This window comes from Dasypus novemcinctus, chromosome 15 (genome assembly GCF_030445035.2).
Source record: "Dasypus novemcinctus isolate mDasNov1 chromosome 15, mDasNov1.1.hap2, whole genome shotgun sequence".
Taxonomy (NCBI): Eukaryota; Metazoa; Chordata; class Mammalia; order Cingulata; family Dasypodidae; genus Dasypus; species Dasypus novemcinctus.
In genome coordinates this window covers 4,463,185-4,490,843 of record NC_080687.1, presented here as the reverse complement: position 1 = coordinate 4,490,843, position 27,659 = coordinate 4,463,185, and the positions used below count along the sequence as shown (strand labels likewise).

At 38.5% G+C, this 27,659-nt stretch overlaps 1 protein-coding gene across 6 annotated transcripts in view; it reads left to right on the top strand.

The window, feature by feature from the left end:
• The window catches only part of NBEA (neurobeachin), a 579,373-nt gene that overhangs the window by 299,119 nt on the left and 252,595 nt on the right, over positions 1-27,659 (top strand). For all 6 annotated transcript variants that reach the window (XM_071208160.1, XM_071208159.1, XM_071208158.1 and 3 more), the window contains exons 36-37: positions 11,268-11,376; positions 14,605-14,771. In XM_071208160.1, the coding sequence (XP_071064261.1) occupies positions 11,268-11,376; positions 14,605-14,771 (276 nt within the window). The remainder of the gene's footprint in view (positions 1-11,267; positions 11,377-14,604; positions 14,772-27,659) is intronic.

The following is a 27,659-nucleotide window of genomic DNA, read 5'->3' as shown; positions in this document are numbered from 1 at the left end:
TTAATTTCTTCTAACAGCTGCATAATATTCCATTGTATACACCACAGTTTGTTTATCCATTCATTGGTTGAGGGGCACCTGGGTTGTTTCCTTCTTTTGGCAATTGTGAATAACGCCACTGTGAACATTGGTGTGCAGATGTCTGTTCATGTCACTATTCTCCATTATTCTGGATATATACCTTGTAATGGTATTGCAGGGTCATGTGACAAGTCTATATTCAACTTCCTTAGGAACTCCCAACAATCCTCCACAGTGATTGTAGCATTCTGCATTCCCACCATCAGTGAATAAGCATTCCTGTCTTTCCACATCCTCTCCAACACTTGTAGTTTTCCAGCTTTTTAATAATGACCATTCTACTATGTGTGAAATGATGGTTGTAGTTTTGGTTTGTATTTCCCTAATCATTAGCGATGTTGAACATTTTTTCATCTGTTATTTTGCTGTTTTTATTTCTTCTTTGGACAAATGTCTGTTAAATGGTTTTGCCCATTTTTTCATTGGGTAGTTTCTTTTTCTTGTTGAGTTGTAGTGTCTTTTTATATACTATGGATATTAAACCTTGATCAGTATTTCCAAATATTTTCTCACATTGAGTGTGCTACTTTTTCACCCTTTTGACAGAGTCCTTTGAAGTGCTAAAGTATTTTTGAGGGAGTCCCATTTATGTTTTTTCTTTTGCTGCTTGTGCTTTGGGTTTAAGGTTTAAGAAACTACAGCCTACCACAAGACCTCGAAGATGTTTTCCTACATTTCCTCTGAGGACTTTTATGGTTGTCACTTTTTTATTTGGGTCCTTGATCCATTTTGAGTTAATTTTTGTATAAAGTGTGAGGTAAAGATGATCTTTCTTCCTTTTGGTGATGGCTATACAGTTTGCCTAGCACCATTTGTTGAATAGACTGTTCTGGCCCAGCTAGGTGGGCTTGACAGCCTTGTCAAAAGTCACTCGACTGCAGATCTGAGGTTCTATTTCTGAGTTTTTTATTCAGATCCTTTGGTGATTCTGTCCTTATGCCAGTACCATGCTGTTTTTACCACTAAGTAATATGCCTTAAAGTCAGGAAGTGAGAGTCCTCCAACTTGGTTCTTTTTTTGTAAGACATTCTTGGCTCTTTGGGACCTATTACCCTTCCAAATAAATTTGAAAATTGCCTAATTCATTTTTGTTGGGATTTTTTTATTGGGATTGCATTGAATCTGTAAATCAGTTTGGGTAGAATTGACATTTTAACCATATCTAGTCTTCCAGTCCATGAACATAGAATGTTCTTACATTTATTTAAGTCTTCTTTGGTTTCTTTTTTCTTTTTTTTTTTAAGATTTATTTATTTATCTATTTATCTATTTATTTATTTCTCTCCTCTTCCCCCCGTTGTCTGCTCTCTGTGTCCTTTCACTGTGTGTTCTCTGTCTGCTTGCACCCTCAGTGGCACCAGGAAACTGCGTCTCTTTTGTTGTGTCATCTTGCTGTGTCAGCAATCCTGGGTGGGCTGCACTTTTTTCATGCAGGGCACACTCCTTGCACTTGTGGCACAGCACACATTGTGTGCGGCAGCTCTTCGCATGGACTAGCCACCACACGGGTCAGGAGGCACTCGGTCTCAAACCTTGGACCCTCCGATATAGTAGGTGGACGCTCTATCAGTTGAGCCACGTCCGTTTCCCTTCCTTGGTTTCTTTTAGCAATGTTTTCTAGTTTTCGGAATGTAAGTCCTTTATGTCTTTGATTAGGTTTATTCCTAAATATCTTATTCTTTTAGTTGCTATTATAAATCGAATTTTTTTCTGATTTCCTCCTGATTGCTCAACAATAATGTATAGAAATTCTATTGATTTTTGCATATTAATCTTGTATCCTGCCACTTTGCTGGACTTATATATTAGTTCTAGTAGCTTTGTTGTGGATTTTCCAGGATTTTCTAGATATAAGATTATATCATCAGTGAATAGTGAAAGTTTTACTTCTTCCTTTTCTATTTTGGTGCCTTTCATTTCTTTATCTCACCTAATTGCTCTAGCTAGAACTCTGGCACAATATTGGTGACAGTGAGCATCCTTGTCTTGTTCCTGATCTCAGCAGGAAAGCTTTCTGTCTAGCTATACATTCTTCATAAACGCACTTTACCGTATTGAGAAAGCTTTCTTCTATTCCTATCTTTTGGAGTTTTTATCAAGAAAGGGTGCCGTATTTTTGCCATTGCCTTTTCTGCATCAATTGAGAGCATCATGTGATTTTTCTTCTTCAATTTATTCATGTGGTTTTTTACACTAATTGATTTTCTTGTGTTGAACCTCCCTTTCATACCTGGGATAAAACCCATTTGATTGTTGTGTATAATTCTTTTAATGTGCTTTTGGATTTGGTTTACAAGTATTTTGTTGATGATTATTGCATCTCTATTCATTAGAGATATTGGTATGTAATTTTCTTTTTTTATAGTATCTATCTGGTTTTAGTATCAGGGTGATGTTGGCTTCATGGAATGAGTTTGGTAGCGTTCTTTCCTGTTCAATTTTTTGGAAGGGCTTGAACAAGTTTGTTATTGCATTGTCTTTAAATGATTGGTAGAGTTCACCAGTGGCGCCATCTGGCCCTGAGCTTTTTATCTTTGGGAAGTTTTTTGTTTGCTTGTTTTGTTTTTTTTCCTATCTGTTTGCTTCATCATCTTTTTGGTGCATTTCTCCTCCCCACGCAGGGACCTTGTGCCTCTCCAAGCAGGTCTGGTATGCCTTATTATTATTTTTTAACCAGGAGGTCCTGAGGATCGAACCCGGGTTTTCCATATGGTAAACAGGAGCCCAGTTACTTGAGCCACTGCTGCTTCCCAGTTTGGGAGGTTTTTGATGACTGTTGCAATCTCTACTTGTGATTGGTTTGTTGAGGTCCTCTATTTTTTTCTTTCATCAGTGTCAGTTATTCTTGTGTTTCTAGGAATTTGCCCATCTTATCTACATTGTCTAGGTTTTTTTTGGCATACTATTATTCATAGTATCCTCTTATGATCCTTCTTATTTCTGCAGTGTCACTGGTAATGTCCTCCCTTTTCTGAATTTATTTTATTTATTTGTGTCTTCTCTCTTCTCTTCTTTGTCAGCCTTGCTTAGGGTTTGTCGATTTTGTTGTTCTTCTCAAAGAACCAACTTTTGGTTTTTTGATTCTCCTTATTGTTTTTTTTGTTCTCAATTTCATTTATTTATGCTCTCATCTTTATGATTTATTTCCTTTGGCTTTGGTTAGGATTAGTTTGCATTCATTTTCTAGTTCCTCCAGGTGTTCAGTTAGATCTTCAGTTTTAACTCTTTCTTCTTTTTAATGTAAGCTTTCAGGGCTCTAAATTTCCCTCTCAGCACTGCCTTTGCACTGTCCCATAGGTTTCGAGATATTGTGCTCTCATTGTCATTCATCTCAAGGTATTTTCTGAATTCTCTTGCAATTTCTTCTTTGACCCACTGATTATTTGAGTGTGTTGTTTAATCTACATACATATGAATTTTCCCTTTTTCCATCTATTGATGATTTCCAGCTTCATTCCATTATGATCAAATAAAGTGTTTTGTATAATTGCAGTCCTTTTAAATTTATTGAGATCTGTTTTATGACCCAACATATGGTCTGTCCTGGAGAAGGATCTATGAGTACATGAAAATAATATATATTCTGCTGTTTTGGGGTGTTATGCTCTATAAATGCCTGTAAGGTCTAGTTCATTTATCATATTATTCAAGCTCTCTGTTCTTTATCCTCTGTCCAGATGTTCTATCTTATACTGAGAGTGATGTATTGATGTCTCCAACTATGATTGTAGAGATGTCTGTTTCTCCCCTCAACTTTGCTAGTGTGTGCCTCAGTTATCTTGGGGCACTGGGTTAGGTGCAGAAATATTTATTATAGTTATTTCTTTCAGGTGAATTGTCCCTTTTATTAATATATAATGAACTTCTTCATCCCTTGTAACAGTTTTACATTTAAAATCTATTTAGTCTGATATTATCATCATTACTTCAGCTCTTTTTTGGTTGCTATTTGTGTGGAATATCTTTTTCCAACCCTTCACTTTCAAGCTGGTTGTGTCTTTACATCTGTGATGAGTTTTTTGTAAACAGCATATAGAAGGCTCATATTTTTATGAGTCTATGTCTATCAGTCTATGTCTTCTGATTGCAGAATTCAAGATATTAACATTCAGTGTTATTACTGTAAAGGCATTCCATATTTCATCCATTTTGTCCTTCGGCTTTCCTTTGTCATATCTTACTATTGCCTGTCCTTTTACCCTTTAATTTATCCTCTCAGTCTTCATTTCTGCACTCTTCTTCAAGTCTCTCACCCTTGTTTTTTCTTTCAGGCTGTAGCATTCCCTTTAGTATCTCTTGTAATTGTGGTCTTTTAGTAATATATGCTCTCAGTTTTTGTTTGTCTGTGAAGAGTTTAAACTCACCCCATTTTGAAGGACATTTTTGCCAGATATAGAATTCTCAGCTGGCAGTTTTTCTTTTTCAGTACCTTGAATACATCATACCACTTTCTTCTTGCCTCTGTTTTCTGATGAGAGGTCAGCACTTAATCTTATTGAGGTTCTCTTGTATGTGGTACTTTGCTTTTCTCTTGCTGCTTTCAGAATCTACCTTTATCCCTAATATTTGTCATTCTCAATAGTAGGTGTCTTGGTATATGTCTGTTTAGATTTATTCTGTTTGCAATATATTGTCCTCCTTGGATATTGATATTTATGTATTTCTTAAGGGTTCGGAGGTTTTCAGTATTATTTCCTCAAATAGTCTTCCTGCTCCTTATCCATTCTCTTCTCCTTCTGGGACACTGATAACTCATACATTTATGCATTTTGCATTGTCATTCAATTCCCTCTTCCGTTTTTTCCATTCTTTTCTCTTTCTGTTTTCCTGCCTTTCCCAGTTTGGATGTTCTGTTCTCAAAATCACTAATTCTGTTATCAAGCAATTCAAATCTGCTCTTAAATGCCTCTAATGTATTTTTTAATCTCATCCATTGTGTCTTTCATTCCCACAAACTCTTGTTATTTTCTTTACAGGCTTTCAAATTGTTCTTTATGTTCACACAGTCCTTCTTAACATCCTTTATCTCTTTAGTCATATTTTCCTTCAATTCTTTGAATTGATTTATGAGATTGTGTGATTATAATTGATTAGTTGTCTTAAATCCTGTATCTCATCAGATTATTTGATTTGTTCCTTTGGCTGGGCCATTTCTTCCTGTTTCCTAGTATGGCTTGTAATTTTTTGCTGATGTCTGGACATTTGAATATGTTGGTGATTTTACTCAAATGGCCTGTTTATCTCTCTTCCCTGGTTTTTTGTTGCCCCCACCACCACCCCCTACAGTTCTTATTTCATTTTTGATTAAACTTATTCTGAGTCTTTAAAATTGCTCAGCTCAAGTTATCAAAATTGGGCCAGGGACTCACTGATGGAATACAGATTTTCTCTCAGGATTTGGGGCTAACAAGAGATCCAGTAGTTTTTCTCCTTGCAATTTCCTGGCTGGCCAGCAGATGGCACTCATCTCTTTGGAGAACCTTTCCATAGAGGTGTTTCCTTCAGGTTCCTCTTTCCTGTGTTTCTGGTCTGACCAGAGCCAAGATTCAAAGCAGGCTCTGCTGGCCAAATTCATTGAAGGGAAACTGCTCTCTGCCCTCCAACTCACTCTCCGTCTTCCTTATAACCGCTGAATAGGGAGGGAGACACCTGTTTCCTCTCTGTCAGCTGCAGTGAACCAGGGGTTTTATCCGGGCTTAATGTCTTGAGGGTAGCATGCTGCTGTGGGCATTGGTAATTCACGTTTGTTTTTTTCATGTTCTTCATCTCTGTCCCTTGTCCTCCTGGGGATTGTGTGGACTGTCCTGGTCTGCTGATCCCCACAGCAGGTCCTTTGGACAGCATTTGGCCTTCTCTCCATTGTTTTTGTGAGTTGAGCCTTGTCTGCCTATTCCAACGCCATCTGCCTGGAATTCCCCTCTTGAAGTTTAAAGAATTGTTATTACACATACCATGATATATGACCATGGCGTATTTATATTTGAAGACAAGGAAAACAAAAATATTATATTAAAACATTATCATCATTACTGAATTTTTGAAAATATCCAAGTATCTTGCAATTCAAAAAAAACCAAGAGTGATAATATTTGGGCCTAAACAATAATGTATAGGCTTCATACCAAAATTTTTGGAATGCAAGGAATATGGAATTTAAATGTGTACTTTCAAAAGCATATATTAGAGAAAAGTTCTGAAATTAATGAAGTATGTGTCCAAGTAGAATAAGACTGTCCAAATTAAGAAAATAACAAAATAGCCTTCAGAAAGTAGAATGGAGTTGACACTAAAGAGCAGTGCAGAAATCAGTGAATAAGAAAAATTAGATACAGTAGAGAGACTCTGCAGAGGCAAAAGTTTAATCTTTAAAGAAAAGTAGTAAAATAGCCAAGCTTTCCCAAGACTGATTGAGAACAAAATAGAAGAAACACAACCCACCAATAAAAAGAAGAAAAATGGGGCATAATTGTAGGTAAAACAGAAATTAGAATAGATAGAGAAGGCTATCAAAATATTATACCAAAATTTTTTAAATGAAATGAGCAGATTCCCAGAATCTATATAACTTGCTAAAATTCAGGGTTAGGCAGATAAGATTAGAGAGTAGAATGTCGGGGGCTGGAAGATTTAAGAAGGAAAGCCAGTTCTGGCTGGTGAAGTGATTTTTTAAAGTGAGGTCAAATTGGAGATCAATGGAGTTAAAAGGTCAAGGAATTGTGAGCTTCCATGTTGAGTGGTTTTCCACATGGGTGATAAGGTCACCCAGAGGTAGATAGGAAGATGCCTTCTAATCATGGAAAGAAAACAGCGTACTTCAGGGAGCTCATGACTCTTGAGAGAGGAGACAGGAAGACAGACTCATGGATAATTGATACAATTTCTCTAATGTATCAAGAGATTGTTGTTGCACCCCTTCTGTGCTTCGCCAATCCACTGTTTTGTTCCTGAGAATTCTACCTAGTAGCCAGGCAGGCCGTGAGCCTCCGCCTTCTTGCTGTCTTCCGTTAATCTGTTTAAGTTTTATATTTTGGACTAATTTTGCCATATTAGATTTCTTTCCAGCCTTCTGCAGTCTACATCACAAAACAGGCACCCAGCGCCACTGAACTGAAAGCTCCAGTGTTGCACATCTTTCTTTTGAAGACTCTACAAAGTATAGGCCAGAGATTTCATCAAAAGTTAATGTTCTGAGTGATGTTGTAGTCTTTCTTTAATTTCTTTCTTTTTTCAGCTCCTTCAGTTAAGACTGCCTATATGACTGTTTGCACTCAGCATTCCGTGATCATCCCTGCCCCAGGCCAGGCATGGTGGTTTCTAAGAGAGTCCCTCAACCTTTGAACTATTTTGTTGATAAAGGCTGTCGCTAAGCTTTGAGTTGAAAACTAGGCAGGATTCCCATTAGAATGTGACCGGGTCCCTCTGATGTGGTCAGGGAGATTCCTGCTGTGTATTTGGGGACAGTTTCCCCATAGATCCTGGTGCTGTGGAAGATTCCAGAAGTGCCTGCTCTGTGCAGGCATGGATTTTGGAAAGATGCACATTGTGAACTACCTTGAATTTAGTGCTGTTCAGAATTTACCTTACTGCCTTGAAATAAACAGACCGCTCACCTGCCAGTTTTATGTGGAATATGCCACACATGTACTGCAAATTTAATTGGGGGGAAGGTGTTTTTAGTACTATGTAATTCAACATTAATACATTAAAGAGAACAAAGAACAAATAAATTCGATACAGTTAGACTGAATTCAAAGACATGCATTTTAAAAATTGTATTTAATCAATAATTTGGAAATATCAGGATCTATCATAATATATTTTGCCTTTGCTTATAGATGTTTATCAGTGTAGAAGACAACTTTGCCATGGGTGGATAAAATGTAGTGAGGAATATAGAAGGAATTACTATGAGTTGTTATTTAGTAAATACAAAAGTTAGAATGAAGTTAAACCTGGCCCATTCTGACTGAAATTAATGACAACTTAAGAAAAATAAAAGATTTATTTTAATAACAGTCAATGAAAATAAAGAATAAGAATCTTGAAAATAGTTCTCGTGATGAAAATCTAGGGAGAGAAAAACTGGACAGTGAATGAATATGAGTATTAAAACTGAATTTTAAAAAGGTCATAGGAAAGGGAATTGAAACTATATTATGAACTTGCCCTTTAAGAAAAACACTGAATGATTTGAAGTTAACTTTTCAAATATCCTTTGCATTTTTAACACAATAACTTACTGCAAAAAAAATTTAAGAAGATGATAAAAACACCTATCATTGTTTTTATTGACAGAATGAAAAAAATTGTCAGAATGCCATATCAAGGAAGATGGCAGAACTAAACATGATTTCAATTCTTTATTTTAGAAAATATTGTTATTTATGAGGATCAGTGCAATATATGAAATTATAAGGATTATAAAATTCATGATCTGGGGCAGGCTACTAAATTTTTCTTAGCCCCATTTTCTCATGTTGTAAAAGAAGTTTCTTTTCGGAAGTAGGTACGTTGTACAGTCTAGTTCATGGCCTCGCTCTCAGGAGGTGCTGTTGGTGATGGTTAAGGCCAGACCTCATCCTTTCCACATGATGGACCTCAGTGAGCAGTTCTGAAGTGATTAGACGGAAGACGGAAGCAAGGGGAAGGCTGCGTCCTGATCACGTTTCTATCCCCAGGGTTTAGCACAGTGTGTACAGAGGTGACGCATACTAATTGTTTGCTGAATGGATGGGAAGAAATGATTTCAGGCCAGAATCGAGTGACAGATTAAGTCCAGTTTGGAACATTACCGAAAGGAACACTGATGGCTAAGCTGACACGGTGTGTTCGAGCCGTATCCTGGATAACAGCACGTTTCTTATTGAGAAGGTCACAGGATTTGTTAGGCAACACTACCCCGAGCCGGGGAAAGTGGTGTGGCCGGCCGGTGCCTGAGGCCGGGAGCAGTGGGCTTCTCCACCGGGGATGGCAGTGGAGTAGAAAGGAAGAAGGCATGGGAATTACAGGACGTGCTGGACTTGACTGCTAACCATTCCCAGGAGAACACGAAGGCCAGAATAACTGAGATTGGGAGTCTGCATGACTAGAGAATGTGGGTGCCATTTAGAGAAACGTAAATTATCAGGAGGAACACGGTTTTTGAGAAAGGTGCATTCAGTTTGAAAAATGTTAAATATGAGGGTTTGGTCAGTTATCTAGGTTAGATTTACAGGCGGTTGTTGTAAACACAGCCCTGGCAAACTGGGAAGAGGGTTGGAAAAATTAGCAGGGGAGTGAGAGTTGAATCTACAGCAGACAAAAATCATCAGAAAAAAAGAGGACCAAGCAGCCAGCAGGGACAGACCATGCTCAAGACCACCTACAAAGCAGGGGAAGAAAGAGGGGTGCTGGCCAGAGGGACAGGCAGACGGAGAGGAGCTCCTTGGAAAGGAGGAGGGCCAAAATCTCAATGCCAAAATCCAGGCTGAAGAGTTTCAGGGAGAAAAGGTGATTGGAAGGAGAAAGGCTGCAGAGAGAGGATGTGTTCTGGTTGAAGTCGGAAGGCGGGAGCTGGTGAGCCACAGGTGGAAGGAATGCCCTGAAAGGCGGGAAGGGCCGTCTGCCCAGAGACCCTCCCTGTAACTGTGAACTGTGTTCCTTGCAAGGAGATAAAAATAAGTGACTGTGAAATGGTAAAGCTGATTGACTGCTTGGTTGTGTACCATTTCTGATGTCCAGTGGCTATTTGAATATGATTTATGTGGCCTCTTACTTTATTCTATATGATGTTATTTAAATCACCTTTAAATAATCTCATTTTGAAATTCAGGAAACAAGAATGTGCCCCCATGGAAACCAATGCGCTGACTGCGTTTGACCAAAATCTCTTAAAATTATAAATTATAAGGCATTTATTTACCCTGTCACAAGCAGTCTCTACCCTGGGTATTTATCCTGTTGATCTGTCTGCACATGAACAAAATGTCACGTGAACTGGTTTATTCATCGCAGCATCTTTATTGATAGCAGAAGTTTGGAAACAATCTGAGTGACTGTGTTGTGGGGGCTGGTTATTTAAACTCTGTGGTATCTCTGCAACCACCACGTCTCCTCTCCCGGGCTGAGCCTAGCAGCTCTTTGCTCCAGGCGGGGCTGTCTGACTGCAGCTACCTGGAGCCTGGAGCCAGCTGGGGCTGCTGGGAGCTCAGCTTCGCCTGGAGCCTCCCATTGCAGTAGTATCCAGAAAGAAAGGCAGATGTTGCAAGACCTCTTCCGATCCTGCCTCTGGAGTCATGTGGCATCGCTGCTGCTGAGGCCACAGGGCAAGCCCAGCTCCACAGTGCAGAAAATGACTACACTTCTTGGCGGGGCAGTGCCAGTCCCACTGCAGGGGACTTGTGGAGGGGAGCCACGTGGCCGCCGTCTTGGGAAATGCCCCCTGCCACATGCCGTTAAAAAAGCCGGCACTGAGCAGACTGCGCATATCAACACTAGTGTAAAAAGTGGGGGAAAGAATAGAGTTAGTGGTATATGTGTATAATTTTATAATTTTCTGAAAATACATGCAAGAAACTATAACAAGTGGTTACCTGTTCAGGTTGGAGTTGAGTGGATAGGGGATGTAGTCAGAGGCTTTTACTGTATTTATTATTACACTTATTTAAATCAATATGTATGATTAAGAACTTATTTTTCCAAAAATTTTGTCCCATGCTTATATTTTTAAACTTTATTTCACTGTGGTTCCAGCTTAGAATTTACAGTGTTTGTATTTAAAGGAATTTTAGATATCATTTGGTAGTATCATCTATAATAATTAGAATAAACTGTACTCCATAAATTTCCTAATATGTGGTCATCAGCTTCTGTGTGAAAATTTACTTCCAAGATAGTCAATTCTGTTGTTTAACTATTTTAAAACACCCCATCAAAACTCCTTGCTAAACTAACTTTAATGAGTTAACTGTATTACTGTTTCACAAGATGCATTAAAACAGAGGCATTGCTATAACAGTTGTATGGAATATTTCTATATTTCAAATTTCATCGTGGTATAATTCAAAATATGTTAATAATTTTATAATTTAACTTTGCTTAGGTTTCTTGCATAACTGATACTTGCAGTCTTGAAATTTTATTATTGAAAAAGCTGGATTAACTGAAGCTGTTAAGAACGATAATTTCAAAAGTCTTTTTGTTTTCAGATTACTGTGCCACGCTATGAAAGACCATATAGTTCGTGTCGCAAATGAAGCTGAGTTTATTTTGAACAGACAGCGAGCTGAGGATGTACACAAACACGCGGAGTTCGAGGTCAGGTTTTGAGAGTGGATTTGGGGAGTTCTGTTTTTCTGTTTTAAGACAGTTGTCACCCATGTGTAACCTTACATAAAAAGCTGTGTTTTTAAAAGAAAATTTCACCAAAGCCATTTCAGTCCCTGTGTTTAAAGGCTTTGGTAAGTCAAACTCAGAATACTAGGTCATTTTCATCTCATTTAAAACGTGAAGAAATCCCTTTGCACTTGCCTCACTAGTTGGTAGACTAAAGGACTCTCCTAATTTACTCTAAGAGAAAAGGCAAATGAAATTTTATAATGCAGTTACTCCAGTGAGTTTTACACACCACTAGGTGCTTATGGGTATAACAAGTGCATTTATGAAGAAACTCAGTTCTGCCAAGTATTCCGTATTCTGCTTAGTAACCTATCTGTCTTCAGAGTTGGTGAAGATCAGTTTAGTTCATGTTTTATTTTGATAATTAATATTTTGTTGACAACAGAAGCATTACTATTATTATATGATATAGATAAAAATATAATGGTTTAAAAATCCTAAATAACTTGAGTAGAGGATAAACTACAATTTTGCTTTTATGTACAAAAATAATTTTGAACTGCTATATATTCCCTAATAGTTTTCAAAAACATTTTTACAATGTTATTATATATTTCAAGCATTTTGGTATTTGTCATTATCAGTATTGCCTCAATTCAACAAATCTTATAATTTCAATATTTTAAATGTATTGATTTTTTTTCAGTATTTCAGCTCATTTAATTTACAGAATAAAAGTAGTTTCAGAAATACTGAGGTGCCCTGATGTCCGTTGTTACTTTGAATACATATAACCTCTATTTCATTTTGTTTGGTGAAACTGCAGACACTTGTCATGTGCAATTGCAGCAATCTTATTTTGAAAAACAGAGAGATTTTAAACTTTGGTAAAAGTGTATTTACAGTTAAGTGTTAGTCAAAGTGAAGTGTCGTATCTCTTCAGCAGTAAATAACAGTGGCTGTTTATCAGGGTATCCCATAGTTAGCTGGATGATGAGGAAAGATTGAGTTATCCATTCTTTGAAGAGTATGTTTCCATATAAGATATGTCAGGTCTCTAAACTAAATAAGAATATTCAATTAGCTTTCTACTTCTGTTAGTAAATAAGATTTAGAATTGTAACCAAATTCCCTTCAGAGTCAGTTTTGAATCAGTCTTATTTCCACAAAGAATATCACGATAATTTGTGGGGATGTAACCAAGTCAGTGTTTGTCATAGGAAAAGACTTAAGATAGGTTTTTCAAATAGCTAGATAGGAGTTAAAAGTGTTAACGTGTAGTTAACCAAGATGCACGTAAGCCAAGAGCAGTGTTTCTTAACTGTTTCTTGATTAGTGCCTCCTAAAGAGTCTTTTTATACATTTTGGCCCTTATTGTCCTGCAATAAAAGAGTAAGATCTTTCTTCCGACCCCACCCCAGGTCCATTTTCACCCTTGAAGATGAGCTCTCTCCTGTAGGGAAATGCTCGGCTGAGGGCCGGGGGGTTTTGCGGAGGCGGGGAGGCAGGGCGGCTTGGTGACTCTGGGCGTAAAGCATAATACTGATGTCGAGTTAAATTTCAGAGCATTTTCCCTGTTAATGGATGTGCATTGTCTTCTTAACCCAAGTGTTTACATTTGCTCTTTTTAGGCTAGATCTGTTTAGTAAATGCCTTGACATGGCTCTCTGTGTGTACAGCATACCACATACTGGCACTGTTTAAACTGTAACAGGTTTTATAGAGATCATGATTTTTTTATTAGGAATTTTTGAAGAATCTTAGCCTGTACTTAGGAGAAAAGGTGTACTTAATTTGCAATGGGACCTTCACAGTTAAGTTTTTTTTTTAGTTAACCACTGTAATTGTTAAGGAAGAAAAATGAAAATGTAATTTTACTCTCCAATGAGCTAATGAAATATTAAGCTCATTACTGAGGCAGATCATTTTACTAATTGGTGATTCCCTGTACAAAAAGATAAGTTGGAAAATGAATTAATCCTTCTTAGATTCCTGTAGGGTGAGTCCTCCAAACGGGATGGCTTGCAGCAGTAGTCTGTAGCAATGAGTGAGATGGCTTTTACAGTAATGATGAATGTGAACTAGTTAATGTGTGTTTTCTCAGATTATGAAAGTTTTGTCCTTCCTACTTATTTGACCCATGTTACATACTTACTAATGTTGAAATTTATAGTCAAGCTACATTATAAAAAATTATTATACAAAAAAAATCATACTTAAAGTTCACAGGATATTCTTCATATCGAACTGTTTTATGCCCAGAGAGCACAATTACAGCCAATTGCAACACAGCTGATTCTTACGGAGATTGGAGAGAAAAAGAGGTAGTTATTATGAGACCCTTTCAACACATCACATTTTCATAGAGAAAACCTTGTCTTAGTGTCTCATTTTACAAATATAAAACTGAGTATAATGAAAAACAGGAATTTGCATAAAGTTAGAATTAAAATCCAGGTCTCAATTCCTGAACCAGTGCTGCTGCTTCTATACTACATTACCATTAATGAAACGGAAAAGCATACTGTCAGAAAAAGAACTTTTTTTTTTTTAAAGACCTGTTTATTTTTTTATTTCTTTATTTCTACCCCCTTGCAGCTTGCTTGCTGTTTGCTCTCTGTGTACATTAGCTGTATTCTTCTGTGTCTGCTTGTTTCCCTTTGCTGCGTCATCTTGCTGGGCCAGCTCTCCACAGGTGCAGGCCTTCAGCTCTCCATGGCACGTGGGCCAGACTGGCTTCACAACAAGGCCCCGGGACATGAACCTAGGGCCTCCCATGTGGTAGACAGGAGCCCAACTGATGAGCCACAGCCGCTTCCCACAAAACTCTGTTTTAAGTGAGATATAACATATTGGTCAAAATAGCAGTAGATTTACATTTTTAGTAAACCATTTGTGTTTCTAAAATATTTTGAAATGCTGTAAAATCAAATTTTCAGAATCGGAAGGAACCCTAAAAATCATTAATTACTTTAATTAACATTGTATGCATTCTTTTACATATGCCTTACATATAAACACATTGTAAGGACACATTTTTACAACAGTTTGAAAGGGGACTATAGGCATACTTTAGAACAAACCATCAAAAGATTACATCATTTGAGTTTTTTTCTTTGAATAATTGTCCTTTAATTTGTTAGATATCCTTCCTGACTTATACAAAATAGAAAGCTTTAAATTATGCATTGTTTGTATTTCCTATAGTCACAGTGTGCCCAATATGCTGCTGATAGAAGAGAAGAAGAGAAGATGTGTGACCATCTCATCAGTGCAGCTAAGCATCGTGATCACGTAACTGCAAATCAGCTCAAACAGAAGATTCTTAACATTCTCACAAATAAGCATGGTGCTTGGGGAGCAGTTTCTCATAGGTGAGTTATGATAATTAGAAGTAAATAATAACTCATACATTAATTATAACAGAAGCAAAAATATGGCTACAGATTTAACAATTATTTAGAAAATATGATTTAAAGTTATTTGTAATCCTTCTTTAAAATGGTTTAGAAGGAAACCTAAACTTCTTTTCTGGTAAAGTACATTAACATTTTTCATTTTAACCATTTTTAAGTGTACAATTAAATAGCATTAATTACATTCACAATGTTGTACTACCATCACCACTATTTCCAGAAATTTTTCATCACCTCAAAAAGAAACCCATACATCCCTTACCCCTAGCCCCAGAGCCTCTCATCTACTTTTGGTGTCTGTGAATCTGTCTGGCTTAGGCAACTCATGCAAGTGACATCGTACAATACATGGCCTTTTGTACCCTGGCTTATTTTACTTAGTATAATGTTATCAAAGTTCATCTGGGTTTTCACATGTGCCAGAACTCCATTCTTTCTGTGGCTGAATAATATTCCATTGTGTATGTGTTTTGTTTGGGCTTTAAATTACCCATGCATCCGCTGACGGACATGAGTTCTCCTCCGCCCTTGGCTGTTGTGAGTAATGCAGCTGTGAGCAGTGGTGTTCAGTGATCTGAGTCCTGTTATCAGTTCTTTGGGTGTATACTCAGGAGCAGAACTTTTGGGTCTCAGGTCATTCTGTGTTCAGCTTTCTGAGGAGCCGTTTTCCACAGCAGTGTATACCATTTTACATTCCCACCGGTGATGCAAGAGTGCTTCAGTTTCTCCACATCATTGCCAAAGCTTGTTCTGTTCTGTTTTTCTGATAATAGCCATCCTGATCTTTGTGAAGCGGGTCTCGTGGTGGTTTAGATTTGCATTTCCCTAGTGACTAATGATGTTGTGTATCTTTTCAGATGCTTATTGGCCATTTGTATAGCATTCTTTGGAGAAATTTCTTCTCAAGTCCTTGCCTATTTTTTAATTAGAGTATTGTATTTTTTATTGCTGCTGTGTTGTAATGGTTCTTTTTATAGTCTACATAGTAAACTCTTATCAGATATATGATTTGCAAATCTGCTGTTCTTTAGATTGTTTATTTTCTTGATAATGTCCCTTGATGAACAAAAGTTTTTTATTTTGATGAAGTCCAGTTTTTTTGTTTTTTGTTTTTGTCTTCCACTTCTGCTGAAAACCTAAACTTTTTAACGTAGCTACAATGGAAGTTATTTTTCTAACTTATAATATGTAACAATATAAAATTTGTTTAGTCAATTATTTTAGAGTCTTCTCTTATGACTGAACAGATGTTAGGATATCAAAAATGGCACCTTTTTTAATCTTTTAGAGTCAGCTCTTATTAAATTTATGTCATTCTAAATTTTTCTTATATACAATAATAATAGGCATTTACTATAGAAATATACTTCCTTTTAAGAATTTTTCTTCTGTAATTTTCTACTCAGTCTTTCTTAGGATTTACAGCTCAAATTAGGATTTTGTGATATTGTAGTATCAAAATTAAATAAAACCAAAATTGGTTGTATATAAATTACAAATATTCTCCTTCCAAAAATTTTATGGAAGTAAAATTGTGGGTTTTTTTTCCTTCTGCAGAATGAAGCTGTTCAGGTAAATAGTAATGAGAGGCAGATCACTATATTTGGGTTCCTGTTGTTCTTTGTTTTAATAGCTTCTTTTTATTGGGCCTGCATTAGTCAGCCAAAGGGGTGCTGACACAAAGTACCAGAAAATCTGTTGGCTTTTATAAAGGATATTTATTTGGGGTAGAAGCTCACAGTCACAAGGCCCTAAAGAGTCCAACTCAAAGTACTATGAGAGGTACTTCCTCACCCAAAGTCTATTCCCATGTGTTGAAGCAAGATGGCGGGCGATGTTTGCAAAGGTTCAGCCTTCCTCTTCCTTTTACGGCTCTGTGGGCCCAGCTTCTTCTGATTCCAGCTATAAGCTAACATAAGGCTCATCTCTCTCATTTCTTTCCGGGCTCAGCTGCTTTGTTCTCTTCACAAGATCAGCTGTAGTCTATCATGCTCATCTCTCTTCCTGGGACCTCTGCTGTGTCTGTGGAGCCACCTCTGTGGAGTTGTCTCCATTCCTCTGTGTTCTTCTCCTGTGTATCTACTGCTCTTCCCTTTTTGATTGATTATCCCTTTATATAGCTCACCAAGGGGGTGGGGAATCAACCCTGCACGCCCTAATGACCTGTTGAATCAAAGCCCTAATCTTAACATAATTTAATCAAAGATATCTTGGCTGAATCTAATATAATCAAAGGGTATCATACCTAGAGAAACAGACCAATTTACAGACATAATCAATATCTCTTTTTGAAATTTATAAAAATACCATACTGCCACAGAGCTCTTTAGATGTTTTTATCGAATCACTGTCTGGCAGAGTTTGGGGCTTGGTTAAATGTGAGCAAGACTCTGTTAGAATTTAGGTAGAAGTGATCCTATTAGTTACAAAAGAATAATATCTAGATAATATAGAATGTCTTAGATATAATATCTAGACTATGACCAGCATAATATTTTACCATCTTTCCTGGGATTTCAGGTATAAAATGGGATTGAGAAAACTTTATTATCTTTGCATTTTTGATGGAGATTACAATGTCATTGTAATCTTGCCAATGCTCAGTTTTTCCGTCGTCATTTCCATAACCACGACATGCAGTACTGATTAAGTATGTATGTGTGCAGGACCCACCACCAGCACTTCACATGGCTTGTTCCACCTAACCCCACATCTCTGTTAGGTTGGTGTTGGAGGTGTCTCCATTTTACCATGAGGAAGCTGAAGCTTCCGGATGTTAAGGATAACTTGTGTCTAGTCAGACCAAGCATCTTGCCATGCTATAAAGACCTCTCGTGGTTGTTTCTCTTTCTGAGTCATCTGGAGTGGGTTTATCTTTTTGTTTCCCTCTAGCCTAAGCTGTATATTGCTGTATATTGCCCGTAATCCAGTGGGTAGGATTCAGGATGTCACCATAAATGTGTGAAGCCACACATGGCGTGGAGTTTAACTATTTTGTCATGTCATTGGAGGACAGCTGAAGGGCAGTGCCCTTCACCGCATTTTCTCATGGTGATGTGGAACTGTGTCCTCTGCTAGCCGGTCAGCTTCCAGAGTGGGTACTGGGCCTCAGACAGACAGATATCTTCTGTCCTTTCCTGCATATTAATCCTTCATGCTCCCTGACTGAACACATATGGATATTTCTGTCATCACACTTCACTCCCTGGATCACTGGATTATGAATCTTCAAGCGTAGCTTTGTTCTCTATAATCTTTCTTAGTATATGACTAACTAATAGAGCTAAGTCCTTGGATTCCTTTTTTTTTAATCATACTTTCTAGACAGTCTTATTTACCTAGTTAAATAGTAGGCATGGAATTTTGAATCCAGTCTATCTGACTATAAAGTTCATCATTATTCCAATGATGAAGTTAATGACCAATTATATTAATTATAAAAAACTATCAAATGGAAAAATGAAATACAAAACACTACTAAAACAGGGTAAGACTTGGAAATCTGGGGATTTAGGAATTGTTTTTGAAGTTTTACAAAAAAGGCCTGAACTAAACTGACATAGAAACTGCTGCCCAAGAGAGCAAGATAGAACTTGTAGTCTGAACCTGAAATGGTTGATTGACTGTTAGAACAAAAATAAGCAAGGATTACAAATAACAGTTTCACAACATAATATTTCAGAATGCAATCCAAAATTAATATTCAAAGAATCAGGAAAATCTCACCATTTCTCAAGGGAAAAGACAATTAACCAATGCTAATGATGGAAATATCAGAGACTTAAAAGCAGCTCTTGTAACCATCTGTACTAGGTAAAGGAAAATGCTTGTAAAATGAATGAAATGATAGAAGGTGATCTCAGCAGAGAAATGGAAAGTAAATAAAAAGGACCAAATGAAAATACAATATCTGAAATAAAAATTCACTGGATGAACTCAGTAGTAGAATGAAGATGACAGAGGAAAGAATGAATAAACTTGAAGATTGTTCAAGGAAAACAATACACTTGAGTAACAAGCAGTTTGAAAAGAAAAAATGACAGAGCTGTGGATACTAGTGAGACAATATCAAAAGGTTTAGTATTTGTGTCAGTGAAACCCCAAAAGAAGAGGAGAAAGATTGGTATGAAAAGAAAAATTGAAATAAGAATGGCTGAAAACATAACCAGTTTGGTGAAAGACATCAAGGTAGAGAGACTCAGGGTGCTCAGAGAATTCCGAATGGGAAAACGCAATAAAAACTATACCTGGACACATCATAATCAGTCTTCTCAAAACCAAAGATAAAAAAAAAATTGGAAACAGCCAGAGAAAAACAATACATATGCAGGAATAACAGTTCAAATGATTGTATGGATTTCCTGTCGAAACCATGGAGGTTACAAAAAGAACTCTCAACCCAGAATTCTATATTCAGCAGAAATATCTTTAAGAAACAGGAAATAAAAACATTCTCAGATGAAAGAAAAGTGAGAGAACACTAGCAGACTGTTCTAGAGAAATGCCGAAGGAAGGTCTTAAGGCAGAAGGGAAAGTTGGACTGTCGGCAATCAAAGAAAGCTGGAGAGATCAGCAAATACAACACTGTTCTTATCTTCAGTTCTTTAAAATACCTGTGACTGTTGAAAGCTGAATAATATAACATTGTCAGGAGATTCAGTGTATGTGTGTCATATAATGAGAGCTGTCTATGTAAAATCTTAAATATACCATTCTCTAATAAAAATTATGAGGTATTCAGGAGAAAAAAAGAAATTCCCCAGGAATTTCCAAGTTTTTTATAACGTTATGATGGAACAGCCACTGCAACTTTGCACCAGGAATGTGCTGTGTACTCAGGGAATGAGTGGTTGCAAGTTGGAACGCCAATTATATTGGTGCCACTGGGTCAGATGAGCATTCGACCAGTCGTGAGCTTAGTACCATGGTGAGATCTCAGCTGACAAAAAATTTCCACTTAGTACAGAAATATAGTTGCATCACGGCCCATATTTGTTTAACAGCTGTGAAGCTTTGTATGATGTCAGTTAAGAATTACGTAAATGAGCATGACATGTTCAAATGAGAAGATGACAGGTTTATTGTTCTCAACCTGATATTCTACACTTCCAAAACGAGTCCTCATAATCACTGTCTCAATAATTGTCATCATAATCTTAAAGTAACTAAGTGCTATAAGCACAAAGTCTCATCAAGTAAGCACTAGAAAATAAAGTAAGCAATGACCAGGTAATGCTGTGAAGTGAAAAATCGGTGCTTTGGAAATAAATCTTCTGGTCAGTCATCCTCATTCTGTGGCTGCCTGGCTCCACTCCTGCTTCCCTTCTCAGAAATAGTTCCTGTTGCCTTCTCGGAGTATGAATGGCAGCCACCCTGCTTAGGCTTTAGTTTAAATTCAGTTTAATTTGCTGAGTCCCCTCTGTGGGCTGATGGGAAATTCATTCTCAGGGCTGCACACACCCACACACACGTACGTGCACACCCACACACACCGAAGACGTTAGTAATCTCACTAGCATAAAACTCTGGAATCCTCATTTCTCAGGGCTCTAGGGATGTGACCCTTGTCTGAGCTTGAAGCTGGGTCTGTTTCTGATCAAAACGAGGCCATAGAGTCTCCGTTACGGAGGTGTGGTCGCTACAACACAGCCCTGTATGTTCCTGCCATTTCATTAGGAGTAAACGTACTGCTCCCCTTTCAGGCACCCTGTCTTCTTGTCCCTTGCGGACTCGGAACAAACTCTCCAGCCCTGGCTACTCTAAGCTCCTCACCTCTCATGCCTCGGTGTCCCTCCCCTCTTCTAGGAAAGCTCAGCTACTTTTAAAAGGGAATAGCTCTCTGGTCTGCTGAGAAGGTAAGAGAAATCTCGAGGCTCCTGGATTCACAATCCTGCCTGTTCTGTAGGGGTTGGCATGGGGGAGGTGGGAATTTCTCCCTGGCCCAACCCTCTCTACAACCATCCTAAAACACATATCTGGAATCAAACCTCCCCTAACAGGGAACTGGTTTTTGGGGGTCATTTGGACCTTTGGCCTTGAACTCAGTAGCATCCTGTTGTAGCCGACTGAGGTCACTAATTCTAACTGCTCTGATCAACAGAAAACATAAGATAGATGGGGTGGAATTCTACAGCTTGCTGATTGAAACGATTGGGAGGAAGCAGGACGTTGCCAAGTGGCTGTCATGATTCCCTCAAAGTGCCGAGGCCGTGCTTGGAGCTGAGAAGCGCAGATGGGACTGACGCAGAGGGGAGAGACTAGCTGAGTCTGCCTTGCCTGAGGCATCGTCTGGTGCAGATGTCCACCAGGAGGTTAAACATACAGCTCCAGGGGACACGAGTCACCATGTCTGCATGTGACGCCTTCTCAGCACGTCCAGAACAGGCCCTCGGTGGACGGCTCCAGGCGAGGAGGTTAGGTGGCGAGCCAGGGCAGGCAGAGCCCGCGCTGGTCTTCCCCGAAGCACGTGTGTACATACTCAGTCTGTATATTCAACACAGGCCCAAATGGTGAGGTGCAGGAAGCCAGCGCTTTAACAGCCTGGCGAGTTCATTTTCCCAGATGGGACTCAGATGTGGGGTGTGTCGGTGGGAGGGCGTTGAGAGGACCAGGCCGGGTGGACATCACGGCGGTTGTTGCAGCAGGACCCGGAGTGCCTACTGTTTGCACGGGGAGGTGCCTCTCGACCCAGCTGATGGCCAGCGCTATTTCTGCAACCTTTCCCCCTAAAATATATGGATTTTTAAAATGAGGGTGTTTTAATAAGTCTCCCCAAAGTAAGACCCTTTGTAAAATGATTTGTAAATGAAGTTAGAATTGCATAGAATGCACAGGTGATGATAATGAAGAAAATCCATTAGCAGATGTGAAACAACAGATCTCACAAATATTGGACTGCTGTCTCAGCCACAAAAAACACATTAGTTTGAAGATCAATATTCTCAGATCCGCACATTAAAGAAACTTCATCTTGGCTTACAGATGGTGTAGAATTAGAAAATTTTGACAATTTTCCCCAAGTGCCAGGAGTTGACGTGAGGTTACCACCATCTCTCAAACCATATTTGGCTGCTAATTAAAATGTGTTTTCACCAAACTGTAGGAAATATTTTCAAACAGTAGCATCTTGTTTCTTGGCATACTTGTAAGGCATTTTTCTTTTTTTGGGGGGGGGGGGGAGGTTACTGAAAGTAGGACATCAGTAGGCTGATGAGAAAATCTCTGGAATCTTTTCATTTGAGGTTTTTTTTTTGTAAGCTTGCTTTTTAGGTTAGAATTATTATTTAAGTCATATTGTATCCTTTAAAACAACACGTTCAGCTCATACATTTTGAAAATTATAAAAAGACATGTTAAAAACTTTAGGAATTTGAATTCAAACAGCATTTTTCTCTACAAATGTACTCCTTTCTATAACTCCATGTCATATATGTTTTCATTTTAGTAAATAAAATGAGTAAATTAATTTACAGTGGTATTTCTCTATATGGTATGCACTCTAAAAGGCAATGCACTAGATTGTAAGGTATTTTTTGATATTTGTGTTCAAATGTCATTTACTGTCTTTCATCAATAAAGAAGGTTGCCTGTTTCGTTGGAAAGTACCAGTGCCCTGGAGTGCTGTATTTTGAAGTCATCTGTCACAGATGCATGGTAGAGAGAGAAGAGTATTTATGTTTATGGCATTTTAAGTAACTGAGTTGAACCCTTTGGAATACAGAGAAATGGCTTGCTTACTGTCATCGCTGTTCACTTAATCCCTGTGACCTTGACATGATAGCATTCCCATAAATCTCCCTGTGGGTAGCTCAGTAAAACAGAGAACATCAACATGTAAAGATTGTTTCAGCTTTAAGAGTCAGCTATCTCAGAGAATAAATAGTGTCCACACAGACCATACAGAAGCAGTCTGCCATCCCCCTCTTTCTAACAAATAATACTTACTGGAAAATCATTTTTTGTTATCATTTGTATTCTACCTATTTCTGGATAGTATTGGCAGTAACTAATTGTTAGATTGATAAAAGAACAGAAAAAGAAAATAAATATAAAAATATGCATATCATGCCTAATTTTTTAAATAAGTAGTCTTCTTACGATGATAAAAAATAATAACTTTTTATAAGAATATTTAATATAGTTTTATTTTATATTGTATTTTTGTTGCACTATACCTCGTTATTAATTTGTTCTGTATTTATTCTCTTTAATTTTTGTGATTATATATATAATCCCTAAAACATAAATTTTCAATTTCAATAGTTTTAGTGTTTTTATTTCACTCTTTTGCAAGCAACTATTGAGGCATTCAGGATAAAATAAATTGAGGACATTGGGGCATTCAAGAAAAAAAATTGATATGTAGCACTAGGAAAATTAACAGAAGAAACTTAAGTACAAAACTGGATTCTCTCTATATTAGATTTCAGAAATGTTGTCCACAAACCAGATGAAAATATAGCTTTGGCTCAATAGCCCTTGATAGGGCAAATGCTGGCAATGTTTTCATTGCTTCCATCAATATGATAAAATGGTCTTCCTGCAGGTTGCCTTTGTCTCCCACCAACTTCCGTATTTAAAAACTTTTAGTTTACTTTCCTTGGTTAACCTCTAACCTTCTTTTTGAAGGGAGTTTGTGCTTTGCCTGCTGTTCATACAATTTGCATGGAAATGGTAAATCCTGCACACCAGAAGTGTGCAGAGGAATATATAATCTGTGAAATAATTGTAGTGTTCATGGTTGATATAGAAGATTACTACTGAAGAATGTCTTATCAGGTGTGTAAAGACTCTCATAAGCATTTTCGGGAACTATCCAGGCAGAAATCTGAGAAAATAAAAGCTGAAGCCTGGCAGAAAAGAAAACCAACTACGAATAGGATACAAATTCCCAGAAAAATGAGATGAATCAGAAATCTTTATTTAATATAAGACCCCAAGCATCAATTTGAAAAGAAAATTCCATGAAAAAAAGGTTGATATGCACCAGTAAATAAAAGGCCAGTTTATTAAACAACTGTGCACTAAGAAGTTCTATTTTAACAGCCTTTCCAGCTGATATGAGCCCTAAAAATTCAAGTCACATGATTTATCTGGATGCTACAAAGTGTAAATTGCTCTTTGTGGACAGTGTTATGATAGAAACTTTTCTTTTAAGCAGTGCTCTTTTCTGTTATTTATCAGTAAAGTTACCAAGATGCAGTCAAACACTATAGATTAAAATCCTGAGTTAGGGAATGAGGTATTGCATAAATAGGAATTTTATGCCCTTGGAGTCTTAAAATAAATCTTAAAAATTAAATACAGCTGGCTTGTGGATGAAGAAAGACTTTTGAGGGTTAGGAAATAAAATATGCCAAATACTGACTATCACATAAGCATTTTTAAAGCTTTAAATTAGATTTACCCAACTGAGTAAGCTGACTGTTTGTTAGGGCATTTGAATATACGTAATTAATCAGCAAAGTAAAACACAGATGTAGTAGACAACTAGCAAAATACCTTCTTAACTTCTCTAGGGCCATTTATTAAGTATAAGATGGTTGAGTAGTTGTGGTCAGAGTTATGTGCGTATGCGCTCCAAGTTTAAGAGGTCAAGACACTTGAGCGACGAGGACTTATAATTGTTCCCTTAAGAAGCATTATGGGAGAGGGGATGTGGCTCAGGTGAAAGGGCCTCCACCTACCTTATGGGAGGAACTGGTTCAATCCCTGGGGCCTGCTGGTGAGAAAGAAGAGAAAGTATGCCTGCACGGCAAGCCAGTGCCTCTGTGGTGAGCTAAGTGCCCACATGGTGAGCTGAGTGCCCATGTGGCAAGCCAAGTGCCTACGTGGGTACCCATGTGGCGAATCGAGTGCCAACGTGGTGATGGTGAGCCTAGTGCGCGTGTGGTGACCGAGTGCCTGTGCGGTAAACTGAGTGCCCACGTGGTGAGCTGAGTGCCCATGTGGGTGCCCATGCAGTGAGCGTGTGTCCGCCCAGCGAGCCGAGTATTCACATGAGTACCTGCATGGTGAGCCAGTGGCGTGTGGTGAGCTGAGTGCCCATTGAGCCAAGTGCCCATGCAGTGAGCCAAGTGTTATGTGGGTCCCCGTGTGGTGAGCCAAGTGCTCATGTGGTGAGCCAAGTGCCTGTGTGGTGAGCCGAATACCTGCACAAGTGCCTGCTTGGCAAGCCAGTGCCCTCATGGTGAGTCAAGTGCCCATGTAGCAAGTTGAGTTCCCGCACAAATGAACCAGTACCCACAAAAGTGAGTCACAAAGCAAGATGATAACACAACAAAAGAGAGACAAAGGGGAGAGTCAAGGCAAAGTGCAGCAAATACCAGGAACTGAGGTGGTGCAATTGACAGGGAACCTCTCTCCACATCAGAGGTCCCTGGATCAAATCCGGGTGAATCCTAGAGGTGAAAGAAGAGAAGAGAAGGCAAAAAAGAGAGAAATAGATACAGAAGATCACACAGCGAATGGACACAGACAGCAGGAGGGGGAGGGGGAAAAAAAAAAAGCATTATGTTCGTTGATATTTAATTTAGTTTACAATAAAATTTATAAACCCATTGTTATATCATCTGTATCACATATACGTGTTTTAAATGTACATAAAAATAAGGCTTATGCTTCTCAGATTAGTCATATACTACCTATTTACCTTCGTCCTCAGGCCCTTTTATTTTATTTTATTATTTTTTTAAAGATTTATTTTTTATTTCTCTCCCCTTCCCCCGTCACCCCCCAATTGTCTGCTCTCTGTGTCCATTTGCTGTGTGTTCTTCTGTGACCGCCTCTATCCTTATCAGCGACACCAGGAATCTGTGTTCTTTTTGTTGCGTCATCTTGTTGTGTCAGCTCTCCATGTGTGTGGTGCCATTCTTGGGCAGGCTGCACTTTCTTTCACACTGGGCAGCTCTCCTTACGGGGCGCACTCCTTGCGCGTGGGGCTCCCCTACATGGGAGACACCCCTGCGTGGTACAGCACTCCTTGCGTGCATCAGCACTGCGCGTGGGCAAGCTCCACACAGGTCAAGGAGACCCAGGGTTTGAACTGCAGACCTACCATGTGGTAGGCAGACGCCCTATCCCTTGGGCCAAGTCCGCTTCACCTCAGGTCCTTTTAAATTCAACTTTTGTCTACCAAGATTTGATCTGTAAAAGGGACATTTTCTCATAAACAATCTCACATATTTTTTTGACCCAGACTTTGTAACTGCTCTCTGCTCTTCTCAACGAAAAGAAATAAAATAGCCCTCAAATTTGTCACTTTCTACTTCATGAATTTCTTCTCTATCTCTACCTGTCTTAGTTGAGACCATACCATTAAAATGGTTTTCATTTTGGAATTATAGTTTCATCATCCATCTTCCTGGCACCCAAAATTACCTACTTTGATTCTGGCTATTTAGTGTAAATCCTCTTGACAATATATATTTATATATATAAATTTTTTAACGCATTTTTTAAAATTAAAGTTAATAGATCACACAGAACGTTACATTAAAAAAACATAAGAGGTTCCCATATAGCCCACTCCCACACTGCCATCATTTTTGTAAATTGTATTTTTTTGAAGATACATACATCACAAAAAATGTTACATTGAAAAAACATAAGAGGTTCCCGTATACCCCCCCATCCCCACCCCACTCCTCCCACACCAACAACCTCCTCCATAATTGTGGCACACTCATCGCACTCGGTGAGCATGTTTTGAAATACTGCTGCACCACTTGGATAATAGTTTACCATGTGTTCACACTCTCTCCTGAGTTATATTCAGTGGGTTATGGCAGACTATATGAAGTCCAGCATCTGACCCTGCAATATCATTTAGGACAACTCAGAATCCCAAAAATGTCCCCCACATCACATCTCTTCTTCCCTCTCCTTGCCCTTAGCAACTGCTGTGAATACTTTCTCCACATCAATGCTACAATTTCTTCCATTACTAGTCGAAATAGTTCTATAGTAGAATACCAGTAAGTCCACTCTATTCCGTATTTTATTTCTCCATCCTGTGGACCCTGGGATGGTGATGTCCACTCTGTCTCTAAATTGAGAGGGGGCTTAGAGCCCTCATGACTGGTGGATGTGATTCTCCTGTTTGCGGTTGTAGGCACTCTTGGCTCCCTGGTGTGGTGGTTGACCATCTTCACCTCCCTGTTAGCTGACCTGGGTAAGTCCAACAAACCATAGAGTAGGAGTTGCAACTCTGCTGAGGCTCAGGGCCCAGCTGGCACATGGGCAGTCCAGAAATTCAAGTCCCCTGAGTATACACCATCCCTAGCGCCAACCACAGGTTCAGTAAAAATGACAGAAGAGGTATGCGTAGAAAGGGCAAATCTGAGTCCAGCTCCCTCACACTCAGGAGCACAAATTCCAAAGTAGTGCCCATCGACATGGCACAAAACTCCAAATCCATCTGCCATGACCATATACCCTGTGGGTCTCTGTAGCCTTCAGGAGAACCAGTACCTAGGGTTGTATCTCCTTTGGCTGTTTCTGGAGTCCTGCTGAGGGCGTGCATAAGCGCAACCCCTTTGCTGACCTTCCAACTCTTTTTTGAAGACTCCTAGACCTATAAACTTATTTGTCTTTGTCATTTCCCCCTTTTATTCAATGTCAAAAAGCAGTTTTTAACACATGATTCTACATGTAGGCTGAGATATACTGCTGGTCTGAGTTAACCCTTTTATTCAAGGTTACATCTAGTTACATCACCAGTTAGTGATTGGAAGTAATCCCTCAGCACCAGGTAGGCTCATTCCCGGGAGTCGTGTCCCACACTGGGGGGAAAATAATGCATTTACATGCTGAGTGGCAACATGAAGGCTCTCAAGAGGTAACTTT